This window comes from Aedes aegypti, chromosome 3, assembly GCF_002204515.2.
Source record: "Aedes aegypti strain LVP_AGWG chromosome 3, AaegL5.0 Primary Assembly, whole genome shotgun sequence".
Classification (NCBI taxonomy): domain Eukaryota; kingdom Metazoa; phylum Arthropoda; class Insecta; order Diptera; family Culicidae; genus Aedes; species Aedes aegypti.
The window spans coordinates 157,525,700-157,549,894 of NC_035109.1; the positions used below are offsets into that span (position 1 = coordinate 157,525,700).

General features: G+C 36.3%; 2 protein-coding genes across 3 annotated transcripts in view; one reads left to right on the forward strand and one right to left on the reverse strand.

Annotated features, from left to right (window-relative positions):
- The window catches only part of LOC5573047 (facilitated trehalose transporter Tret1), a 38,332-nt gene extending 37,845 nt beyond the window's left edge, over positions 1-487 (forward strand). Inside the window, exon 6 of the mRNA XM_001654316.2 lies at positions 32-487. Within this exon, the coding sequence (XP_001654366.1) occupies positions 32-386 (355 nt within the window). The 3' untranslated portion in view covers positions 387-487. The remainder of the gene's footprint in view (positions 1-31) is intronic.
- LOC5573044 (mediator of RNA polymerase II transcription subunit 29) lies at positions 373-23,911 on the reverse strand. 2 transcript variants are annotated; one of them, XM_001654315.2, is made up of 3 exons: positions 23,417-23,905; positions 23,265-23,355; positions 373-767 (listed from the first exon to the last, which is right to left on the reverse strand). In XM_001654315.2, exons 1-3 carry the CDS (start codon positions 23,761-23,763, stop codon positions 561-563), a joined length of 645 nt encoding a protein of 214 aa, XP_001654365.1. In that variant the 5' UTR covers positions 23,764-23,905; the 3' UTR covers positions 373-560. The 2 variants fall into 2 exon arrangements, with proteins under 2 accessions (XP_001654365.1, XP_001654364.1); XM_001654314.2 differs by lacking the exon at positions 373-767 and adding an exon at positions 21,613-21,998 and having other exon boundaries at positions 23,417-23,911.
- Positions 23,912-24,195: the final 284 nt, after the last annotated feature.

Consider the following 24,195-nt stretch of genomic DNA (forward strand, 5'->3'; position numbering starts at 1 on the left):
ATCTTCTGATAAATTTTTAATTTATTTTTAGGAATCGGAGCCTGGCATGCGGAATCACTGCAGCTCTCAATTACGCCATGACATTCGTAACGACCAAAACCTATTTTAACCTGGAAAGTTCCTTCTCCCTTCCAGGTGTGATAATGTTCTACGGTATTTGTGGCGCCATAGGAGTTCTGTTTGTCTATTTCTTCCTGCCGGAAACGGAGAAACGTACCCTGGAAGATATCGAGCTGTACTTCTCCGATAACAATAGGAAACTTACGGACATTCACATCGAACGGTACCATCGAGACAAGGAGAAGGGGGTGGCTGTCATCACGGACCCCGAATCGAAGCAGAAGCAGGGCATTGACAATGCGGCTTATTCTGAGGGCGAAAAATGAATCTCTTATCGTCTTACGTATTAATTTATTCTAAAGACACAGATTTTATATAGTTCTAAGTTGCCATAAGTGGAATAAAATGACAGATTTTACTTTTAAAATGCGATCGTCTCCTAAGTCCTAGTGAAACCTATCATTCTGATCCGAAATGTCGCAACCGGTAGCTCGATTCTATCATTCGCTCGGGCAGATGTTCTGAGCAGCGCATATGAGAATGTGGTGAATATCCTTAGCGTAGCTGGTTTGAATCTTTACCACGTCCAAATACTGACTGTAGGACAGGGCGTTTGTTTCCGCCGGATTGGGTTGAGTAGGAGCGACCGGAATCGGAAGATACTGCTGTGACGATGCTCCCTGCTGCATGCATAGTTTCGCCGTTTCCTAAAACAATTTAAATTAAATGTGATTTTCTTCTCATTGCATAAACTTTTGTAAAGGCATTAATTTTCGAAAGTATGTAACCAAAATAAAAAATGTCGCTCTCTAGTGATCAAATAATAAAATTTAAATAAATGTCTAATCTAAAAAATAATAAAATTAGCATGCACAAAATCTTTATTATACAGACACTTCCATAACCAACAGATTTTAAAATATTTTAGGCATAATAAGAACACCCACTCTTGCGTTACGTTTGTTTTAGCATAGCTGAGCCTTTCGGTTAATAAAACCGATATATAAAAATATTTTGTTTCGAAATCCGCGTGGTCTTGTAATATCCCCATTAGATAAGAATCAACTATTACCATATACACCAAACGCTTACCATGACCATATGCCTAACATTTGTATATGTATAGACTTAGCTGATGTGGCTTATTTTCTTGTGGCATTGATTTTCTTCAAAACCTTGTCAAATTTAGATAATTGATGGATAAGGGGCCTTCCTTAGCCGAATGGTTAGAGTCCGCAGCTAGAAAACACAGCCATGCTGAAGGTGTCTGGGTTCGATTCCCGGTCGGTCCAGGATCTTTTCGTAATGGAAATTTCCTTGACTTCCCTGGGCATAGAGTGTAATCGTACCTGCCACACGATAGACGAATGCGAAAATGGCAAGTTTGGCAAATAAAGCCCTCAGTTAATAACTGTGGAAGTGCTCATAAGAACACTAAGCTGAGAAGCAGGCTCGGTCCCAGTGAGGACGTTATCCAAGAAGAAGAAGATGGATCAGATTTATTACTGTAGTGAAAGTGTTTTGTGTTTTTTAAGCATGATTACTTCATTCTATTTATTAAGGCAAAGAAGGCCGTCATTTAAATTTGTACTCGTCGTTGATGATTCTTGCCGAATCATGTCACAATTCCGAATTGAAAAAAATCAGTTGATATTGCAGGGATGTAGCTGAAAAAGTATCAGCATACTTTCTGCATGTAACCACGTATAGTGATACTTTTCCGAGTGCTTTGCAAAGGCCAGAGCAGTCCGATACATTTTCGCGCGCTCGGAGTGTATTTTAGCTGGCTTCGTTCGTTTGCCCAGTGCTTTGCGAAGGCCAGAGCAGTCCGATTCATTTTCGCGCGCTCGGAGTGTGTTTTCGGTGGCAGTGATGAGAAAAGTACTGGAGCAAACATTTACCGCCTCTACATTTACATCTTTCTACACGACCATCAAAATCCAAAGCAAACCATGACCGTTCAAAACCAAAAAATGTCACGGCTCTTCAAAACTGTAATCCAGTGATGGAAAGTGGCGAACGCTTCATCTGAACTGGAACAAAAACAAAACCAAACGCTCCCGAGCGTCAGAGCGCTGGCTTACTCGCATCTGTCGACTCCCGAGTAACTGAAGCTAAAAGTGATTCGCGAACGTGTTCGGAGCTGCTCAGAGTCATATTGTGCTTTTGGGAAAAAAGCTGCTTACCCTCCGAGATTTATGGTTTTCAAGGGCTTTTGACTACAAACGAGTAGTTAACTGTCGATATGATGGTTATACAATTAATTTGTCTGTCAAAACCATAATAAATCACACCTTGCTCGGTTACTCGCGAGTAAACGCTCGCGAGCTTGTTGCTACTTCTTTTGACATGTTCTCCCGAGCAGACGGGTGCGGGCTTACTCACACCTAGCCAGATCCCGAGTCTGTGATGTTTGTTATGCGTTGGTATACACTCACGAGCTGCTTCGTGATGCGAACTTTTCCAGCACTGCTGTAATCTTCTTCTTCCTAACGTTTTTCAACCCCGAATGCGAAATGACTCGAGCACAGTGGTGACACGATTTTTGCGGTTTTCGGGGTTTTGTATTTTTGCTCGATAAAGGAAGCATGAAATTGAACTTGTTCATATGTATCGCAACGGAATGATTGTGCTCTTTCTGTTAGAGCTAATAGATTTCAATTAGTTGAAAACACTAGCGAAATATTAGCGATTGAATGATTTAACACTTTTTTCAATCATTCACCTTGGAATGGCTGCCCGAAAACGGTCATAGTGGAGAGACAAAAACTGTCAAGCAGTGTGTGAACCGTTGGCAGCGCAACGCCTGATGGTATTGATGCTGCTGCTGCTTTGTGTTTTGGTTGAATGACAGAATCGATGAACTGTGGTGAATTGTGGTCACAGTTCCCAAGACTGTTCGGTGGCTTCGTTCGTTTGAGCAGTGCTTTGCAAAGGCCAGAGCAGAGTGCGTGGTCTTTTGATTTGGTTGCGTGTTCTAATGGAACGCGCGACGGAATCAAAACAAATCGTGTTCGGTTCGCGTCATTCGAGTGCGGAAAAAAATCGACAATAGTGCGTTTTATTTTGACTCGGTTGCATGTTCCGGTGGGACGCGCAACGGAGTCAAGACCAATCGTGTTCGGTTCGTGTTGATCAAGTGCGAAAAGCTTCGTGTTCAGCCGAGGATGAAGTACTGGTGAGATCGTTTCATGCTTATGATGATTCATTTTTATCGTTGCTATAAGTAGTTTTTATTTTATTTTTAAATAAGCTATGAATGGTTCGTCACTACAAGTGTCGACTTTATCGCGTTTCATTTAAACTTATACCATTATGTTTTCGTCATTGGTCATAATAACCTTTGAATAATTCGACATTATAAATGTCGACATAAGACATTTTTTTTGTTGCAACGTACCTTTTTTTAATTTTATTTTAATTTTCAAACATACTTTGAATGGTTCGTCATTACATGTGTCGACAATACCCTTATTTCTGTTACATACACTTTTAAAATACACAATCCTTTCTGTCTTCGTCATTACTAAAAATAACCTTTGAATAGTTCGATATTATGAATGTCGATTTTTTTTAATAATTTCTTTCAATATATTTTTACTGCGATACAAAAATGCAACACTAGTTTTAAGTTTCGTATTATCCCTCCTAATCCATGGATCGCATCACTGACCAAAGGTGACTCCCAGATCTTTTTCCTCCCTCACTAACCACACCTGTCCCGTGATGATTGTGGAGGTATTCTCGGTCTTTAGAAGCAACGATCATTACACAATAACATTCCTTACCCTTCCCAACTGACTGTAAGGACTTGGCCGGCGCCGTTATTGATCAATAATATGAGAGCTGCTAAAATTGCACTTCGAGAATAGGCGGAAAATCCCATCCCTTATTCATTTGGATCGAAGTGCAATTCTTATCGGTTCAGATCAATCACGGAGTAGCAACCATTGACATGTACAGTCAGTCTATGCTATGCTTTAATCGCTGAAATTTTTGAAATGGTATTTTTTTTCGTTTTTGAGCAAGGATGGAAAAAAATCGTCTCTAGCGACAAAAAACACAGTATTTGAACGGTCTAAGAGGGCCGGTGTTCTTGCAGCAGCATGATTTCACCAGCTCACTACGCGCGCGTAGAACGGATATATGAAGCATCCGATACACTGTTTGTCGTGGGACAAAGAGTTTATCGGATCGGCAACAATGTTCGAACGATTACGGAATCACAAACAGCATGTCCGGAGTTAAATCAATAAGTAAAAGTGTAAAAATGTTCAAAATAATAGAATTTTGATTCGCGAACAATTAATCGCTAGCACACATGCAACACGATGCATTATTCGGGGAGCGTAGTTTGTTGTGATCACTTGACGACAAAAAGTTAATCGTTGTTGCTTTGATCGCAGGATAAAGAACAACCACGATGCATAATTTATTTTGTCATGATCACTAGATTTCCATCCATGTTTTTGAGCTATGACCAATTTTGTAAAATATGTGCTAATGTGCCATTTTGAGCCTTTTCTTTGAAAACTCATAACTCAAGAAAGAAGCATCGTAGAAACAAAGTTTTTTTTATGAAAATGAAAGCAAATTTTCTCAGGAATAAAAAAAAATATTAACTGGAAACAGTTTTCCACAAAATTTTCCACCGTTGAGAAAATTCGTAAAGAAAAGCCGCTAAAACTATGTTCCAATTAGTGGAAAACTTTCAAAATTATATTTTTGAGAAGGTAATTTCATAAGCTTTAATCGCTGAAATTTTTGCAATGTACTTATTTTTTGTTTTTGAGTTATGGCCAATTTTGTGGAAAATGACCATATGAGCCTTTTCTTCAAAAACCCATATTTCAACCGAAGCATCGGAAAAACAAAAAAATTTTATCAAAGCAATTGTAAATTTTCTAAAACATCTGAAAAAAAGATATGGGATTGGTTTTAATGAAGTATAAGTCGGAATGGATGATAATTTGCTTTCATTTTCATAAAAAAACTTTGTTTCTACGATGCTTCTTTCCTGACTTATGATTTTTCAAAGAAAAGGCTCAAAATGGCACATTTGCACATTTTTTTACAAAATTGGCCATAACTCAAAAACGAAAAAAAAATACCATTTAAAAATTTCAGCGATTAAAGCTTATGAAATTATCTTCTCAAAAATATTGTTTTGAAAATTTTCCACGAGTTGGAGCATAGTTTTTCGACTTTTTTTACGAATTTTCTCAACGGTGGAAAATTTTGTGGAAAACTTTTTCCAGTTAATATTTTTTTTTTATTCCTGAGAAAATTTGCTTTCATTTTCATAAAAAAAAACTTTGTTTATACGATGCTTCGTTTTTGAGTTATGATTTTTCAAAATAAATAGTGTCAGAGGAAAACAAAAAAAAAAATCCAACTGAATTTTTCTAATTTTTTTCTTATTCATATATTGATGAGCCCTGCCTGTGGAAAAAGTTTCATGAAAATCTGAGACCCTTCGGCCCACTTTGTACGGAATTAAAAAAAAATCACCAGTTACAAGACGACTCTATAAAAAAGTACAAATTAATCAATTAAAACAATATGCCTACGTTTGAGTCGAATTAGTATAGGGGCAATGGGGGCAACATGAACATACGGGGCAATATGAGCCACCCCGGTTTTGACCTCAAAAACAGTGTTTTAGTGTCATTATGATCTGCTAAAGGATGCCTCAAATAGCCACCACAATAAAAATCGTAAGAATATTCGTTTGAACACTCAAGATATTTACAAAAATGTACATATTTGTCCTTCGTCATGAGAAGCTTATAATTTTGGCAGTTTTTAATTAACCCTTTAAGACAATTATATTTATAATTCTGGTAAATTTTACCAATCCATTGAAACTTCTGATCATAATGAACAGTTCGTGAGCGAAATTTGGTTTGTTCGTAAACAAAATTATTGATAAACAATATATTATTTTCAAGATAAAGGGGCGGGGCAAAATGAGCCAGCTAGATTTAAGCAAAACAAACGATGTTTTGAACATAAAAATGCATTGCCTAAATATACCAGATTATTTTTTTACTGCATGGTCATCTTTATGCACCATTACAAGTGGAACACTTTGCTAGAAAATACGTTGAACCAAGTATCGCAATTAAGTACTAGTATAACATGGTCTGTTTACTATGTATTAGGGATGGTACACAAATTATGTCACGCTATATTTCAACTTTTTCGACCCCCTCCCCTTTTGTCACGTTTTTTGTATGAGTCCTTCACAAATTTTGTAAGGCTTGTCACGCTTGGCTCGACCCCCTCCCCCCTTGGAGCGTTACGTAATTTGTGCATGACACCTTATGTATCTTTAAAAAATGAGCCGCAAGAATCAATAATTTCAAGCAAAGCTAATACAATTTTCTTTCCAATAATATACTCTTCACCACTAACTCTTCTCTATACTGTTTTAAATAAAAATCATTCGATTGAATGAGGTGGCTCATACTGCCCCATATGGTTGGTGACTACTTAAAAATATGGTTTTCCAAAAAGTTCCTAAAATAATTTGCAAGTTGATGTTAACATTAATTATCGACGTAACATGGAAAATAACATTTTATAGTACAAGTCGCTTGCATTCAAACCATAATTTTTGCTGTTTTTCTATGCATTTGATGACGTTTTGCTTAGGCGGCCCATATTGTCCCGATCACCCCTATTAACGGTACAATTATCAGAATCATGTTAGATCAGTTTGTATGGTTTCAGTGGATTATAAAAAAATTATAACGACATATTTGAAGATCAGATTTAAAAAAAACCTTATCAAACTGTATCACAGGGGTTTGCTTAATAATAAATTGCGCCAGTAGCGCAACCAGGATTTGGGGTTTTGCAAATTTTAAAATACTTATTGAGAAGAATTTTTTTGATGAAAAAAAAAATGATTTGAAGAATTTAAGTATATATCATTTACTGCATGGTAAAATGAATTAAGAAAGATTACAACAAATTATTGTGATGCTATTTAGCCACTCTTCTTCTGTGTTGTCCCTTGCTTTAGAAATCATTTCTACTATTGTTGCAGTAGGTTGATAGCAGATCTACATTGCAAAATTCAACAGACGGTAGAAAACTAATTGTCACATTTTACAAAATTGGCATTTTAGAAAATCGAGTCCAAAGGTTCAAAAATGAGTTCTACTTTCATTGTGAAGATTTTATGATACCATTTTAAAATTTTCAATATGATCATTAAATTTTGTTTTTGAATTACTTTGTAATCCGATTGATTTACTATATCCATGATTCTCTCAAAAAATAGAATGTAATTCGTGATCTACATTTACAAAATCTCAAAATTCCTGTTGGGACCGAAATGTTTGCACTGGCAGCTAAATACTTCAATAGCATTGGTTGTTTTTTTTTCTCCGTAATCTTAAATAATCAAAGAACTCGTATGTTTTGAAGGTCACAAAATTTGGCCAAATGCTGAGGCAACTCAAATAATTTATTTCAGATGCTGCACCAATGAAAATTTTCCAATATAGGTATACGAAGTTTTAACAAACTGTTGACACAACGCCATTAGTTTGTTTTTGAAAAAGGCTAGAAAATGTTGTTATTTTAATGAAGGTAATGCTTATTGTAGTAATAATTTTGTTCTAATCAAAATCCCTGAAAGAGTTTAAAAATTAAACAAATGCAATATAAGCCACTGGCATACCCAGTGTTAATAAGAATTAAACTAAATTACTTCTCTGTAGTCATATCGTTGTATGATGCGAAATGCTGAATTTCAAAAATATACTTGACAAGCCTAAAATTTTTCCGGATCTTTTGACCCCCAAAATCCCCCCTTGGTTGCGTCACTGAGTTGCGCTATTGAAGGATCATGATAAAATTATAGCCAAGCTTTTCCGGATGTCCTAAAATAACTTATGTTAGACTTCAAATTTTAACAGGTGGATTCTGTAAACATATTTTCAGAACAATTGGTTGAAAAAAAATTAGATTGAAGCATAAATAATAATGATGATAAGAAGAAGAAAACTCTGGATGATAAAAACACATATAATTGTATCCAAATAAAATATATTTGTTTAGAATTGGTATGGTATGGGTTCACTTTCCAATCGGTCTACAAAGTACTTGACATTTTTATGACTTTCCTGGATATAATGTATCTTAGTATGAATAATGTTATGAGTGAAGAAATTGTGAAATCTACAAAGATAATGTTTAACGAGGAACAGGGTGAGAATCAGTAAGGCAGCATATACAATTCAAAGTGACTTGTAAATTTATGCTACCAGTAAGTTTAACAGGGTGACTACTCATTTAAAATTCCCTGAAATCCAGATTAGAGAAAAAAAATCCCAAAAATATACCAATAATAAATTTTAGATGAAATTTGTTTTTAAAAAGGGTATCTTTGAAAATAAATTTTAGCTAACAATAAATTTAAAAGTATTTTTTACTTCAATAGAAAGAATTATCTGTCTTGTTTTAACGTGTTGACATAGGATTCAAGGATCAAATTCAAAAATATTGTTGATTTTTTATTTATTACCAACAAACCAAGATTTTTTATAAAATGATCTGAAAGTGCTTTCAATCATCAAAGATCATCAGATATGAAAAAATAGTATATTCGATCTTAAAAATATCCTTTCTCTTGAATTGGGATTCAGGATTTCTGGAGAGTATGACTGTACTAGAAATAAAAATTTAAAAAAACGATACCATACATGAATTATGGATACTAAAAGAAATCTAACAGGAAGCACGAGATAAGATATTGATTTCTAGATCGAAAAGACATTTTTCTAAGTATAATTCTAAGGCCCTTTTTGGAATTTCTCGTGACTTTACAACAAGAATAACAGCTCGATTTACTATAGTTTTTTTTTTCACAAATTACTCCGTAGATCTTCAGGAGTATTTTTCTAGGTTTTTCACGAACCTTCTAAGTAATTCTTTCTAGATTTTCATTTTATATACCTTCAATAATTCAATCTGAAATTTTTCCAAGGATATTCATCACATCTGGATCACCCATGAAAAAAAAAACATTCCATTTATATCCCTAGGGCTTCCTCCAGCACTCTCCAAGAATTGGAAGAAGTGCTCAAATATTTGTTTCTAGTCCAGGGAAATCTTAAGGAAATTGTTTAGATTGTTTGGAGCAAATAAAAAAAATCTGCTTTGAATTTCGATAGAAAATCCTAGAGTAATCGTAGATGAAACCTGTGTGAGTCCTAAGTACGCCTTGATGAATTCCTACGAGAATCTCTGAAAGATCTCCTAGTTTTTTGATAAAACTCTTCCTAAAATATAAAAAAAAATAGAATCTCCAGATAAGACACAAGGCGTTTCGAAGAAATTCGGACCGAATGCCTGAACCTTGAATAAAGTTTTGAAGAATTCATGGATATCGGGCAAATTTGAAAAATTATTAGAGAAATGTTTGAACCTTAGCAGCAACAATATTTTGATGATATGTCGGAGACACTTCAAGAGAAATTTCTTTAGGAACCTTATGAGGAATCCTATGTCAAGTCTATCAAGGAATTCTTGAAAAATTTATAATAGATATCATTGAATAATGCCAGAAGGATTTTTGGAGCAATTCATGAGAGCAATTGTGGATATACAGTACTGGACAGAATAAAGTACGCATTGCCCGTTTTTCCATACAAAATGGTCAAGTTTGGAGATCTGAATCTCAGCTTCTAGTGGTCCGATTGATCTGAAATTTTCACCACAGCCTAGATATAACATAGATTTTATTCAATTAAAATATAATTGTAATTGAAACACAATCTTTTAAATTATTAAAAATCTCTCAATTTGCGAAAAATTGCATAATTTTATTTTGAAAATATTTTGAAAACAATCAGTTTTACCGAAAAATGATGTTCTGCAAACTTGTGTGTCTTATCAAATAGCAAATATTTGCAGAAAGACATATTGCTCTGACTATTTCCATTTAAAAATTATTTCTATTTCAAAATTTTGTCATTTTCATCAAAATTTGAATTTTGCGATAACTTAAAAGTTTGTTAATAAAAAAACTATGAATATCTAGCCTAGCAAATGCGAGGTGACTTTCAAGCTGCGGTGAAAATTTCAGGTCAATCGGACATCTAGAAACCGAGATATAAGCCTCCAAACTTGACCAACTTGTATGGAAAAACTACCAATGCGTACTTTATTCTGTGCAGTACTGTATATTTGAAAAAAAAAAAAAAATTAAAATGCCTGTAGGCGAATTCCGGCGCGTATTTTCTTCGAAGAAAAGAAAATTTTCTTGCTGATGGATTATGGAAGAAAATTTCTTCTCTTCGAAGAAAATGTGCGCCGGAATTCACCTGCTGGAATAAATGAGAAAATTGGCTTAGGAATTATTGTAGGATTTCGTGGAAAAATGTCAAAACGTTTTTATCCAAAACTCTGGAAAAAACTTTTGTGGAAGCGTCTGAGTGCTCTAAGATTTTTGGACCGAAATCTGGAGAAAATACTCTTCGTATCCATTAAAAAATCGATGGTAGCATCTTCGTAAAAAATTCTGACACTATTCAAAAAGAAATTACTAGAATTCCTGAAGCATTCTTCGGGGTCTGAGAAAAATATCATTAAAACTTGTGGAATAGTCGCCTAATAGTTTTTTTATTGCTAGTTTTTGTGCTTGTTGTAATTTTTGCTCTTTTCCTACAAAGTTTTTTTTTTGTATTATGTTTTGAATAATAGGCGAAAAAACTTTTTTGTAAAATAAATTGAATGTTTTCAACTTATCAACTGCACATGAACGACAGCTAACAAAAACTGTACTAGCCTTTTCCAATTTGGCAATCTTAAGTTCTAATTCCTGTTCTAAACACGTTTTACGCTGATTAATTAAAACTCGTTAAAGGAACTGAACGTGTCAACTAGCGTTTCAATAGCGGCGCAGCCGAATTTTTTTTTATTGATCAAGGATATTTTGTGTCACAAAAACGACATGTTCTACTAGCTATTACTTTTTCAAAATAATTTCCCTGAGTGTAGCCGAAATTCCCTGAGAATTACTGTTTTTTCGAGGTAGTAGGCACAGTATTGACTTTACGTAAAGTGAAAAGAAAGAAACTTGATGAGTATGTGAAACAGAAAGCTAAGTATATCGATGTAAGAAAAATGGTAAACCTTTCTTTCATTTCAGGTAATCCTAAGCAGTGCCGTAGCGTGCGGTTGGCCAGGTTGGCACCCGCCAAGGGCGCCAGCCTAAAGGGGGCGCCAAAATGCGTGAATCACTCGGTAAAATTCTCAAAGGTATTAAATTAGGGCTTATTATTAGTAACAATTCAAAAAAAAAAAAAAAAATAGGACATAATAAAGAAACATACAAAACAGGTTTTGAAAGGCTTTAACAAAATATGCAATAAGTATTTCAAAAGATATTGTTTATTCCTATATATATATATATATATATATATATATATATATATATATATATATATATATATATATATATATATATATATATATATTTAAAGTTTGAAGTTCAAATAAATACACATAAATTAAGTTTGTTAATGAGAAGAAACAAAGATTTGTATCATTCAAATTTGTATGCATGCTAAAAGTTAGACTGTATGTTTCGATCACTCGTTTTTTTTAGTAAAATTACAAGATATATTTTCACAGAATACTGAACATGAATCTAAGATTATCCTGAGTGGGATTCACGAAATTATGAGCAGATTTTCAACAGAAAATTGGGCAAGATTCTCACAGAATCAATTACAAGATTCTAAGAAGCAGGCTCTTGCTTTATCTTGATCGGTCTTTCACATAATTCTAGGTGTCATTCTGATATAATTGTCATGTCTACCTATCTCAAGTGATATTTCTTATGGCTCTGGTACCTTTTACTTGTTCGTACCTACGGGATTTCTGAGCTATAAATACTGGCTATCGTAGGCGCAGAAGAGAGACTTCCCGAACTGTGGACTTATTAACATATTATTTTATTTTTTATTGCAGGATATAAAAGTGGCGACGAGGATCATGGAAATATGTGTTGGCGATTATCGTTTTTCTTTTAGGTGGCGAGTTTGCCAATTTTACTGCTGTGTGCGTTTGAAATGCAAATATCAAATGCGGGAACACCAAATGCGGTAAGATTTTCAACAAGGAAGGCGAAGTCAAAATTTGATTTTCTTTGCTAGGTTGGCGGTGTTATGCATCATGGTTGCTAAGTATCCTTTGGTTACTTTGTGTTACCGCATTTGAAGCTCAGTTAGACTGGATTTGCGCGTCAAACGCAAACAGCAATATTTATTTGAGTGAATTACCAATTTGAGTTGAACTAAATTGTTCTTCAGAGCTGACGAAATTGTCGTATATTGTGAACATAGTTGTTCTTTTGTTGAGATGAACGAAATTGTTCTTTAGTGTTGACGAAGTTGTCAAATGTAATGTTGAGCAAAGCAGTATGAATCCAATGATTTGAATGTCTTGTTGTAGTCATGAAATAAATACTTTGAAGTTACAGCTGTGGAATTTGTTGGGTATATTTTTGATTGTTCGTGCGGCATTTTAAAGAGTTGATAGAAAGTTTCTAAAGGGGAAAGGACTGTCATGTCTACCTATCTCAAGTGATATTTCTTATGGCTCTGGTACCTTTTACTTGTTCGTACCTACGGGATTTCTGAGCTATAAATACTAGCTATCGTAGGCGCAGAAGAGAGACTTCCCGAACTGTGGACTGATTAACATATTATTTTATTTTTTATGTGCAGGATATAAAAATAATGTTGCGTAATTTTTTCATAACTCTAATTATTTTGTAAACTGCTCTATACCTAGACGAAAATTCTCACACTCATAATTCTAAAATTTGTAATATATTTTTAACTAGTGTTCCCAGCAAACTTCGTCTTGCCATCAAGTAGTCTGTTGAAAAACGCTATGGATCGTCCCATACAAAATGACAGTTCCGTGTGCTCTCGTTTTTTCAACGTTACCTGTGAATATCGTGGAATTTTTATACACACAAACTCGTTGGAATCCTTGACCCGTACGTAAGCCATTTCGTGACATACAGGTACCATTTCATTTTTATTTATATATAGATAACCGTAAACATGTTCTACACTAGCTGAAACTCGTTTGGTTTAAAAAAAATGCGGTGGTAAAGTTGAATGTGACTATTTAGACTTCTTCATTAACGTTATTGTTAATATTTGATCACCTTTTAAGGAGTTTGCATGATTGACATTTTCCATGTTCACCTTCTCTTCCACCGTAAAGGTTCATGAAAAAAAAAACTTAAGATTTTTTTGTGAATATTTCCATTTTTCGATATCTCACTGTAAAGAATGCTTTCAATTTGAATGGTAATAGCAATTACTTGAAAGGATCGATATATTTCAAATATTTTTTAATTGATTTACAAACAGCAGTTTTGCAATATGGCTTTTAAATAATGTCTTGACTAAATCTATGCAAAATTTCAAATAAAAATATTTCTTTTTAAATCCTAGAGAATTTTCCTTCCTGAAAAATGATATTTCTATAAATGTCTAATGAATCAAAACCATCCTATCACATCTAAGAAAATATAACAATTACTATTATGAGGTTGGTCTTTGTTTAGGAATCATAATTTTGTAAAGGATTGCTATGGCTTTCGAGTTGTAATTCTGGCATCTAAAATTCTTTCCAGTTATTCAGAACGAAAAGTTTTAAAACTCTGCTTGAAAGCAAATGGTCCGACATGTACAGGAGAATTTCTTTAAAAATTTGCATTTCACCACAATTTACAATTTTTGTTTGAAACATCTAGTAGAAACTGTAAATTTGTTCTCAGCTATAGAAACCCTATATTTCTTCGGAATTTGTCAATGCATCTTTCAGATTTATTCAAAAGTACTCAGAAAATTTTCATTGAAAATAAAAGAATACTATTTTTTTCTTGCAGGAGATTTAGTCAATAATTTAATATGTTCTGATCTCAAGGAAATAATATAACCTTTTATGATACTTTTGACGATTTTCATAAAAATTCTTGTAGAAATCGCTCAGAATTAATTTTTATTTTTTTGCTGAGCTTTGATTAAGGGGCGCTGAAATGGAGGTTCGCCAAGGGCGCCATGAAGCCACGCTACGGCTCTGATCCTAAGTCATGTATTGCCAGCGTAATGGAAAGTATGGTGTTGGACTGGATAACAAGGCGGCGTTCACATTGGCGATTAACTGAATGATCATTGTACGTCAAGATGCAGATTGTGATAACGATCTAAGAGAATGTAAGACCGAAATTTGATAGAAAAGGATGAATTGAACGATAGTGAAAGATGATTTGCCATATGTACGAGAAAGATTTGACTATGTGTGTTGGAGTTAGGTTGCACTAAGTTCTGAGAGCAAACGCGAAATTTGTTGATGGTATGCTTCAAGCTACAATAAGGATTTATTTAGTAATTCATTTTACAATTTAAATATGTAGATACCGTAAAACGGGGTATCTTAGATAATGCGGGTAACTTTGATAGTGCGTAACCCACCACATACTAAACGAAATATCATAGCTTCTGTTAATCGGTTAAGCAAAACGAATGCAAAACTGAAGAATATTATTATGACACTTCATGTAGGAGCTGTTTTCATTTGAATCGAGAACATTTGAGGCTATTTAAACAAATATTAAAAATTGACACAATTTTAGCATTTTCGAAACGCTTACAAACAATCTATTCTACGATCACTATTTGATGTTGTTTTGAATAGTTGGCCGCTTATCTTTGACAGCCTAGTTATCATAGAACTTCAATACGGTCTCAAATCTCTTAGCGAAACGCTTTTTCACAAACTGGAACCATTTTTGTAATCTAAGTCAGAAATTTCCATATAACGTTAAACGCCTAAAGGTATGCAATGCCCTACAAATGTTCGTAATTCATCCAATTTTGTTCGATTTATACTCCATTATCAAAGTTACCCCAAAACAGAAAACCGACTTTCGATTTTATGAAAAATTATACATCAATTCAAAATAAACCTTTTGGCAATCTATCAACTGCAATCAATAGGTAGGATGCCAGTACTTGTTTTAAAAATATAATTTATAATTCTTTGAAACAGCATGCATAAACATTCAAGTTTTCTTCGAAAAAACTATCAAAGTTACCCCGTTTTACGGTACTCACATTTTTCGTGAACCGACAAAAAGAAGCGAAAATTGAGTCTGCAATTGATTCCACACTAATTCCAACCTAGCGACCGATTTCAGCTATAGATTTAAGATTTTATAGATAAGACAGTACTTACGATAGTTATTAATAACCAACCGTACTAGATTAGGCTAAGTAGAATAACAAATTATCCGTACTAGATTTTAGGATACTAGGTTTTCAAAAAATTTCCTTCGCAATCCGTAGTTCTGCGTATCAAATAACTTTCACTTTTTCTAATGACGTTTTCTCTCTTCCTTTTGTTCCCTAATATGTCATCTTCATTTGCTGTCGGTTCTCGGCTTATGCATCGCATCCATCGGTGTGGTCGTAACGAGGGACCCCGTCGTCACAATGTGAATAATTGTAGATTGTAGTAGACATTGAATATAAGGCCTTCTTGTTTTGGTCGTGGTTCTGAAGAACAGACGTGTTTTCATTATGTACTTCCGACACTACACGCAAAAAAATTGTGCGGTAAAAACTACCATTCTAGGGGGTTAGCTTAAGCGCTCGCACCGGCAATTTTCAGCAGACCAGAAATGCGCTTGATTTTACCATGTCTGTAGTTGAAATCAGATTGTTGTAAATTATTTCTGTCAAATGTACCACACGGGAAAAAATTCTGTGGTAAAAATAACTATTTTAGCTGACTACGCCCATTCTTAAAACTACCATGGAAATTCAGACCAATATACTATGTTTACGGTGCACCCCACCGCATTACTGGTACATTTGACAGAAATAATTTACAACAATCTGATTTCAACTACAGACATGGTAAAATCAAGCGCATTTCTGGTCTGCTGAAAATTGCCGGTGCGAGCGCTTAAGCTAACCCCCTAGAATGGTAGTTTTTACCGCACATTTTTTTTGCGTGCAGTAATGCGGTGGGGTGCACCGTAAACATAGTATATTGGTCTGAATTTCCATGGTAGTTTTAAGAATGGGCGTAGTCAGCTAAAATAGTTATTTTTACCACAGAATTTTTTCCCGTGTACAGATGGTATGAGAGTCCCGTTGCATGTCAACTATCAGTAGTACCGATTTGATTCCTCAGAAATCCAATCGATTTTTTTGACGTGGAACTTCTCTATAGGGGGACACGGGGCAGTATGGACACCCTAAGGAATATGCCTCTTTGGACTGTAAAGACATGAATATTATACTGTTTTTTATGTGCAGTATGCTTTTTAGAGTTCTTAAGCATTTGTTAAACATGGTTGCATATTTAGGAAAAAAATATTTTGAAGATTCAATCAAGAGCTACGTTATCGGTCAACTTGCAGTCATTTGCCTCTGAAACCTTATTTAATGAGGTGTGTGTGAATGTTTTGAAATTTTTTTTTTAAATTTTAGTGGATAATTTACTCTTTCGAAAGGCAACTGAAATATTGTTTGCATTGAAAGTGTAAAAGTATTCGCTTATGCAAAGATACAGGGGGTGTCCATTCTGCCCAGGGTGTCCATACTGCCCCCGGTACCCCTACAGGAGTGAAATTGGAATTTCAAAACCAAGAGCGTTACGTTGGCATGAAATATTTTAAACGTTTATAACTTTTCGCTGGCTTAACGAAATTTCTTGATTAGCACCTCAATCGAAAGACAAGACATCAAAGGTTCATGTCGTTTACCTACTGAATCCCACATACCTGTCCAAATAGTTTAATAACTGTTCTAAAAGAGAACGTTGATTTCAAGCAAATCTATAAATAGGGATGCTAGAGAAAATTTGACGTCATTTGCTTTTCACTCTCCGATTGGCTCGCATCTCAGCAGGCAACAGATCGGCTTGCTGTGACCGGGCGTGCTTCTCAGGCACAGACATCGATAGCGAAGGTGGTCCCCGTTTGTCTTGCTTCGCTCAAATCAAACTGTCGAGTGAGCGAGAGAAGATGCCGTCCGAATCTAAAGCCATCACCGCTGCCGCCGCCAAGAAGAAGAAGAGGAAGCAGTCCACAGGAGACTTTGCGGCGAGCTGCGACAACGGTCGGGCGAGTCATTCTCGCTTTGTGGTTCACTGATTGTTTGCGTTCACCCAACCATCGTCATCGCCTCCGCAAATTTCATCGGCCGAGGAGCTGTTGACCTGCGCTTCAAGATTTCGACTCGTGATAAAATCAGCATTGGTGGTCAAGAAGCAATCCCGTTACGAACAAATACCAGAAGCCACCTGAGTTGCTGGTCCGAGGAGCTGCTAATCGAGCGTTGGATTAGTGAAATCGCTCAAAATTTCAAGAGTGAGCAACGTTTCCAGCCACGAAAAATTCGGCTGGTTCGTCGTATAAGCAAATAACTTGCTCAAATTTAGCTAACAAAGCCATTGATGGCCCTGAAAAGGAGTGGAGTTGAAGAGAAATATTTCCGACTTTATTTATGACTTCTTATATTCCTAAATCAATTTCACAGCTTCATACTAAATTGTCATGAATAATTTATTACTCAACAATTTGATACTGTATTCGCGGACGCTGCTGCAGTGCCGTCGGGGTGAGTGCTCAACATTTCACAACGATTGTAAAATAGAGTGGCATTTCCAACAGCGCCTTCGATGTTCCATATTTTATGGGAGCACTTTGATTAGGAAAATTATCACATGTAACAAAATTGCGACATATTGAGAATGCTTTTGAAAAGACATTCTCCTTGAACAATTGTAATAATTGTGGCACCCATGGATCAGAAATTTACTTTCACAATAAAGAAAACTATTGATTATCAATAGCTCGTCTTGAATATTTAGTAAATGTAAACCCTTCCAACATCATGTTCGACCAATTTCTCACGCATTAGCATTCTCTGCAATTTTCAAGTAATTCAAAGCCCAACTCATTATTGGCACATACCCATTTCCCAGATTGGTCGATCAGAAAGCGAAGAGCACAAAAGGGAGGAGCATCATCTGCTATTCTAAGGTTATACAACATGCTTCCTTCGTTGGATTCAGTTTTATTCCATTTCCGCTTTCGAGCTGGTAAGAGCTCTTCCGAACTTGCTTAGCGAGAAGTACCTCGCTGCTAGAAACCTGCTAATCTTCAAGCTGCCAATGCAGCATCTGGCTTGTGGAATCGCTCAAGATTTCAAGATTGAGCTACGTTTCCAGATTTCAACTAAATCTCTGTGCTCCGCTACCCTGCTGCTGTTGTGCACCCATGAAATATTCAGCTGATTTGTCGTATAAACAGAGAACTTATTCACATATACACTATCGTTGGGGTTTCCCTGTTTAACCATGGCCAGCAACTGATAACATCCCGTAGTGATATTCATTTGAAAAAGCATACAAGCTCAATCGGCCCTTTACAGGGTCAACAAACGTTCTTCAAAGGGTTTATTGAATAATTTCCTGATTTATCTAGCATGATCTAAATCTAGCGGTATTATACAAAACTTGATTTGGTTCACATAATTTATCCCACATAATCTCATGAAATTTGGGAATTTCCCCGTGAACGCCGCTGCAGCGCCTTCGGACCTTAATAACATCACAGACAAACAGACGTCACGGCATTTCAAACAGCATCGTTGATTTATCATAAAATGGAGGAACACTTCCTAAATTCTCGAGTACAGAAATTGAGAAATGTAATAAAATTAGAACAGCTTTTAAATACTGTTCACTAAACTGTTTCTTGTCCAGTTGTAATAAGCATCTATCGATCTGAATTTTTTCTACATGTTAGTTTCAATAATAAAATCCATTGCAAATGTCATATTATAGAAAACAAAGCATTCAAATTAACGCTTGTATTGGGTTTTGAACCCCGATTCCCATTACTCTTATGCACATTAATCAGAAATATTTAAAATTTGCTCGAAGGCAAAACATTCGTGTGTTTTCATTTATTTTAAACTATTGAAATAATGTTTTATTGTCCATCCGAACGCATCCATGAATTTTCAAAGATATGTAAATCCCTTACCAAGACATCAACTTCATATACCTTATGTCCCAGATTGGCGAAGAATACGAGAGGGAGGAACATCGTCTGCTATTCAAATTCTGTAAAACATACTACTTTCAACTGATTCGGTTCATTTCATTTAAACTTTCGAACTAGTAAGAGCTCCTTGTGATAAACGCAGCATCGGTAAAGTCAAGATACAATTCCGTTAGGCACCACTGCAAGAAGCCTCATGATCGGCTGATCCGAAAAGCTGTCAATCTTCGGGTATGTGGAATCGCTCAAGACTGAGCTACGTTTCCAGATTTCGACTTAATCCCTGTGGTTGTCATATAACCTATTTCCCAGATCAGAAAACGAACGATTGCGAAAACGACGGCACTGCAGCAGCGTCCTCGGAAACATCCTCAAATTATCGTATTGTCGATTATTTGTAATAAATCAGATATTGTATGATGCTACGAGATGAATTAAGAGATTATAGCAAGTAAGAAATTTACACATTAGAAATCATTACACAAATAACTCTTTAGTGCACACTTGTTGGCCCTGATAAGGGCCGATTGAATTGTTGATTTCGAGTAACATAGACACATTTTGACGGCGCACTGGTTTAAATCCTCCTCGCCCGATGAGGTTTGCGGTGGCGGCTTCTTCGGTAAACGACATGACCCTTTTATGCCTTGCCTTTCGATGGAGGTGCTAATCAAGGAATTTCGAAAAGCCAGCAAAATGTTATAAGAGTTTAAAATATTTCATGCCATCGTAACGCTGTTGGTTTTGAAATTCCAATTTTACTTCTGTATTATTTTAGTATCAAACTGAGCGGCATAACCAAATGCAAACGCATTCAGTTTCCGATGGTTAGTGCATGTGCTCTTATTGTTCATAAGTCGCAAGGTTGAACTTTCTCAGAGGTCGTGTACGACTATGACAAAAGTCAGGATCAGCAATTGATATATGTTGGCTTGTCGCGGGTTACTTAACTGCTAGGACTCTACCAATTCTTTCAAGTTCCTTCACGCCAAAGGCAGCAATTCTCCCAAGATGGTTGACTTGAGAAACGAGCTGCAGCGCTTGAGCAATCATCAATTACGGACGCTTGGAGTTGAACTGCGTGAAATACTGGATCATACTGGATTATATAAGTGTAGAGTGCAGTCGATATTGTTCATACTTTTCTTACCATAGAGAGTTTGGCAAACTACAGCTGGAGTCAGGACCGGAACCGATCACCCAATCAAACGACACAAGGAAGCGACGACCAAACAAACAATCTCAATCATCTGACACATCACTGGATTATTCCTGGAATACCAAACACTGGTTCTCGTAACCACAGAACGACAAATGGTCCTTTTCAAGACCACCAAAATGAGTCCAAAAAGAGTTGATTTCTGAAAACTTCATCCGATCAATAACAACACAAGGCTAGTACACTTACAAATGCATACACATGACAAATTATTAATAATCTTTCACTACACTCATACTCAAACTTCTCTATCATTCAAACATCATAATCAAATCAAATCCCTTTTAAAATATTTAACTTTGAAATCCGAAACTCTGAAAAAGCTTCCAAACCAAATGACAGATCTCCCTTGAAACCATAACGTAATTGAATACTCATAATCACAGCACCTATCATCTACCATCGAGCATCCTATCATCTGCAAAAAGCTACCGCACTGTTGCAAGAGTTTGACCCAGAATTGATCGAAGTTGTGTTCATAATAGTTCTACGTGAACCCCGCGGTATAGTAACAGACATTACCCACCCCATTTTTTTGCTAAGGAGCGCGCCTTCGCTGAGATGTAAGTCTCCATGAAGGGTGTAAATAGCGGGACCAATATCTGATGGATCAAAACAAGAACTGTACGGAAATCGATGCTTCATTACCTAGCAATGGAAATGGAGTAATGCGACATGCACTATACACTAAGGATACGGGTAATGCCACAATAGATCTTAATACTGGTCGTAGTGGTGCACCCGAACAGAGAAAAAAAGATTATTGAACAAATTCAACTTAGACTCTAGCATTATGCGTGAGTCTGCAAATATTCATCGTTGCTAATCTTTTCTGCTATCTGAGCTACTTCTAAAACTAGACATAATAAAGCATTATGCAATCTCAGCACAAAAGACCAGCATCGAAAAAACCAAACTGAAGGCGAAAAAGTACAAAATACACTGTGTCAGCAACATATCCACTGAATATTATCCATAATCCCACCTTTATTCAGCCTCAGGTTTGACATTGTAGGCACTATTACTCTGAGTGGCGCAGAAAGGACATAATACTGTGAAGAGTGCCCTGGTACTCTACAGGCTGCCAATAACAACATGCAGACATTCACATCGAACGGTACTATCGAGTCAAGAAGAAAGCGACTGTCGCCATGGCTGTCATCACGGACCCCGAATCGAAGCAGAAGCAGGGCATTGATAATGCGGCTTATTCAGAGCGAAAAATGAATCTCTTATGATCTTACGTAATAACTTACTCTAAAGACACAGATTTTATAGCTAAGTTGCCATAAGTAGATTAGAATGACAGATTTACTTGAAAAACGTGATTGTCTCCTAGTTAAACCTATCATTCTGATCCGAAATATCGCAACCGGTAGCTCGATTCTATCATTCGCTCGGACAGATGTTCTGAGCGGCACATATAAGGGTGTCGTGTATATCCTTAGCGTAGCCAATTTGAATCTTTACCACATCCAAATACTGACTGTACGACAGGGCGTTTGTTTCCGCCGGATTGGGTTGAGTTGGAGCCACCGGAATCGGAAGATACTGCTGTGATGATGCTCCCTGCTGCATGCATAGTTTTGCCGTTTTCTAAAACGATTTAAATTAACTGTGATTTTCTTCTCATTGCATAAACTTTTGTAAAGGTACTAATTTTCAAAAGTTGTAAACCAAAATAAAAGAAATTGCCCTCTAGTGATGAAATAATAGAATGTAAGTAAATGTCTAGCCCAGAAAATCATAAAATTAGCATGCAAAAAACCATTCATACACGGACCAACAGATTTTTAAACATTTTCGGCATATTAAACAATGGGTTTTTGAAGGAATTTCGTATAAGAAAATAAAAGCCAAACAAAAAAAAATAAAAATAAACAACGATCAAATCAAATCAAATCAAACTACAAAAAAAAAAAAAGAATTGTTAGAATAACCCAAAGTTATCTGTCAAATCGTACTCTTTGGGATAATTATCAGAACTCCAAGTCTGAAAGCCTTCCTGTAAGAGCTGGTGTTTCTCAAGGCAGCATTTTGGGATCAATATTATACAATATTTTCAAATCTGGCTTACCTGAGTTACCTCAGGGATGTCAAAAATCTTCGTTTGCAGATGACACAGGCCTCTCCGCCAAATGACGAAGCCTGCGTATCATTTGTAGTAGATTGCAAAAGTCTCATGCACTATAGTGTGCATCTTTCTCTGCAGAGTTAAGATACATTTTAAATTAGGTCCAAGAACCTGACAGCATTCAAGCTTATCACAAGGTTGAGCCTTTGCCCAGGGATTAAACTTATCATCTCAATTTGTGAATTTTTTATGGAACCTCGACTCAAAATTGAACAAATTATTTTCATCAGAAAAAATCTGAAATTTACTACGATTCTCAATTCTTATTTAAATTCTCCAAATTTAACTAATATCGCGTCATTTTGTAAAATTATCTTAATTTAGGGTAGAACAAAATTTGCGGATACGCGCCTTCCGCAAATTCCCATTGTTCCTATTTATAATATTTGATGTATTTGGTATACGAAAGAGGGGTTTAAAAAATCGTACCCAAAGCCTAAAAATGAAGATCATTCAACTTCTATTACTAACTATAATACAAGCTCAAATACCTAAACAACACAAAAAAGATTACTCACTGTCGTAATCTTCGGAATCCGGATGGTCTCCGGAATTATGGGACTCCATTTTGTTTTCGGACGAAACTCTTCAGATGATACGCGCACTTTACTGCCCGCATTTACGCTAGTGCAACTTGTGCGCGTGTCATCTGAAGAGTCTCGTCCGAAAACAAAATGGAGTCCCATAATTCCGGAGACCATCCGGATTCCGAAGATTACGAAACTCACCAGATTCAGTTCGATTTGATCACATATCGAGTAGAACTCCTCCAGGTGTTTGTCAAACCGAGGAGTTGTGGTGCTCATGTCTCCGCCTTTCCTGAAATAATATAAATCCCAATGAACAAACAACTACTCCCCCAATATTTAGGAGTACTCACGTTCCGGCATCGTTGAGATTGTTTTGCTGCAGCAATTGTGCCGCAGTTTTGACCGTCGTCGAGAGCGAATCCCGCAGCGGTCCGACAAGGCCCTTAACCTTGGAAATGTTGTCCACTTTTTCCGTTTGCTGGGACTGCTGTTGGTGGGCTTGGGCTTGTTGTTGCTGTTGCTGCTGCTGTTGTTGTTGGGCGGCCACTTGCTGCTGCTGTTGCATTTGAGGGGACTGCATCATTACCGGTGAAACTCCTACGCCACCAACTGGTCCACCGGCCATTCCTACCGGGCCACCGGGTCCCCCGGGAACTACACCCGGCTGCTGCATGTGCATTCCCATTTGGTTCATCATTTCGGTGATAATTGATTGGCGATCAAACACTGGCACTTTATTAAATACAAAAAATAAACTTCAATAGAAATTCAAAGAACGGAAAGAACGTCTGCAAAGTGCAAATTTCGCGATCTCAATAATCACAATTTTTGTAAACAGTTGTAAGCTGTCAAAAAGATGGCTGCGTTCTTCAAATAGAATTGGGTGATTCTGCTAAATTTGATCGATGAAAAAGTCTCGCATGCAGACGGGCGCGTACTACAGTCACAGACAAACAGACGTCACACTCTCACCGATGTCCATCGACCACCTTTTTAACGGCCGATTCAAATATATGGTAGGTGGCCAATCCACCACCCGCAGCGCTCGCATCGTTTTTGTTCGCGTTTGACGTTTACACACTACCGCCATCTGTTGGTCCATCGGCCAAACACACCGATTTTAGCATTG

Bases quoted from the DNA above. Each gene is read 5' to 3' on its own strand.
- LOC5573044 (XM_001654315.2), bottom strand. From the start codon at position 23,763: ATGATGAACCAAATGGGAATGCACATGCAGCAGCCGGGTGTAGTTCCC. The intron at 23,356-23,416 runs GTGAGTACTCCT...ATATTATTTCAG, and splicing joins AATCTCAACGATGCCGGAAC to GAAAGGCGGAGACATGAGCA. The intron at 768-23,264 runs GTGAGTTTCGTA...AAATTGTTTTAG, and splicing joins ATCAAATCGAACTGAATCTG to GAAACGGCGAAACTATGCAT.